The 1940-nt window shown below is 39.6% G+C and overlaps 1 protein-coding gene across 1 annotated transcript; it reads right to left on the reverse strand.

The window, feature by feature from the left end:
* Positions 1-390: 390 nt before the first annotated feature.
* On the reverse strand, positions 391-1651 carry LOC132789754 (regucalcin-like). The gene has a single exon (XM_060798000.1). The coding sequence runs from the start codon at positions 1548-1550 to the stop codon at positions 579-581; it is 972 nt and encodes a 323-aa protein (XP_060653983.1). The 5' UTR covers positions 1551-1651; the 3' UTR covers positions 391-578.
* Between the last annotated feature and the right edge of the window lie 289 nt (positions 1652-1940).

Genomic DNA, 1940 nt, shown 5'->3' on the forward strand with positions numbered 1-1940 from the left:
TAGACCCTTTCAATTACTTGTTAGACTATTTTCTATCGTATTAAATACTAGTATATTAATGCAATATGACGTGCTTAAATCATATTACAAATAAAACTGAAATAAGACCAAGTATTGACTGCAGTAGACCCTTCACCTGTCAATTCTTCTGTATATCTCAATCTATATATTATTTAGTCTATGTGTTGCAATATTTTATGTTTGCAATTTCAGTTACAATATACAAATTCCATCATAAGTAATAAGAAAGTTTAAGAAATTCCAAAAAAAATAATAATTATGGTAACAGACAAATATTGACAGCATTAGACCCTGCACTCTTCATTTTTCAGCACATCTCTCTCTATCATATCTTTGTTTCTTATTTACATGGTAGAATACTTTTTGTTATGTATTTCTGCTACAATATACAAATTCCAATATGAATACAAGTGACATAAAGAACCATCACAAACATAAATTTTTATACTCAATAACTTGTATAGACTACACTAGACCCTGGATTTTCAAACTTTCTGAATCCGCCGCTTTGTTTTGCTCAATTTTTTACGTGAAATTTTTCAAATTTAACTTCGGATTTAGATCTTAAGACTCACGCCAGCATAGCCTTGAACATTAAGTCCCATCACCTGGTAGGTGGTGCCAGCTGGTGCAGGTTCTCCATGCTTAGCTCCTGTGGTAACAAAGAGAATGTCCAAATTGGGTCCACCAAAAGCCACTGAAGTTATCTGCATAGTAGGCAGCTTGATCTTTTGCAGCAACTTGCAGCACCTTGGATCAATCTTATAGACGGCGGCGTCATTAAAAGTGGCCACATAGATGTTGCCATCGGTGTCGATGGTCATGCCATCGGGCTGAATATGATCCTTGGGGCTAGTCTTGCGAAAATTGTAGATCTCTTTGGGTTTGTCAATGCAGCCGGTCTCAATGTCATAGCAATAGGACTTGACCTCGTAGTCGGTGGTATCCACGTAGTAAAACTTTTTAGATTTCTTGTCCCAGGCGAGTCCGTTGGAAATACCAACGTCGTTTTTTACCAGCTCCACTTTGCCACCGGCTTGCCAGCGATAGAGTTCTCCTTCACGTCGCTCAAACTCCTCGGGTCCATAGAGCATAGTACCCGCAAAGAGACGTCCGTTCGGATCGGTTTTCGCGTCATTAAAACGATTCTGTGGCTTGTCCAGCTGCACTTCGAACAGCGTGCGCCTCACCTTTGCACAAGGGGCGACTCCATCCCAGTTGACGATGACAGCGCGTCGACCACAGCCAACGGCAAACTCCTCCAAGTTGCACTCCACGGGCAGCACAAAGCTGGCCAGCTTCTCTCCCTCAATCTGTGTCCTATACACCTTGTTCTCCCTGTAATCGTAGCGGAGCAAACCACCCACAGGCAAATCCACATAGTAGAGACTCTGCCTGGCAGCATCCCAGTGGGGTCCCTCGCCCAGACTGGCCAAGGAGTCGGGCAGAGGTTCCACTCGGTAACATATTGTTCGCGAATTTTGTGCGACGCTGTGTGCCAAATATTTATTGATTAATACACGAAACATATCCGCAAAAGTGGGAGACTAAAAATATCATTCTGTTCATTTTAAATGAGAATATTAAATTTAATTTCAAATTTATGTGATTATGGCATGCTATAAATTGTGGGAAACTGTAAAGTGCTAATTATCAAAAGTAATGCTGAAAGAAACTAGTCTAGGAAAATTGTAATTCATAATGGAAAACATATAGTAAAGATTGAAATAGGTAAGAAAGCTGCAGTCGAGTATGCTCAACTGTGAGGTACTCTCTACCTATTTTTAATAAAAGCAAAGCAGTGCGGTGTTACTCTTGAAATATACCAAATATACCGCAAAAGTACAAAAATATACAAAGGCTATAATAAGTATATTGATATAGTACTTCATTCAAAATATACCTACTTACGCCTACTT

Source organism: Drosophila nasuta, chromosome 3, assembly GCF_023558535.2.
Source record: "Drosophila nasuta strain 15112-1781.00 chromosome 3, ASM2355853v1, whole genome shotgun sequence".
In the NCBI taxonomy this organism is placed as follows: Eukaryota; Metazoa; Arthropoda; class Insecta; order Diptera; family Drosophilidae; genus Drosophila; species Drosophila nasuta.

Coding starts and splice junctions, on each gene's coding strand:
- LOC132789754 (XM_060798000.1), bottom strand. CDS start 1,550: ATGTTTCGTGTATTAATCAATAAATATTTGGCACACAGCGTCGCACAA.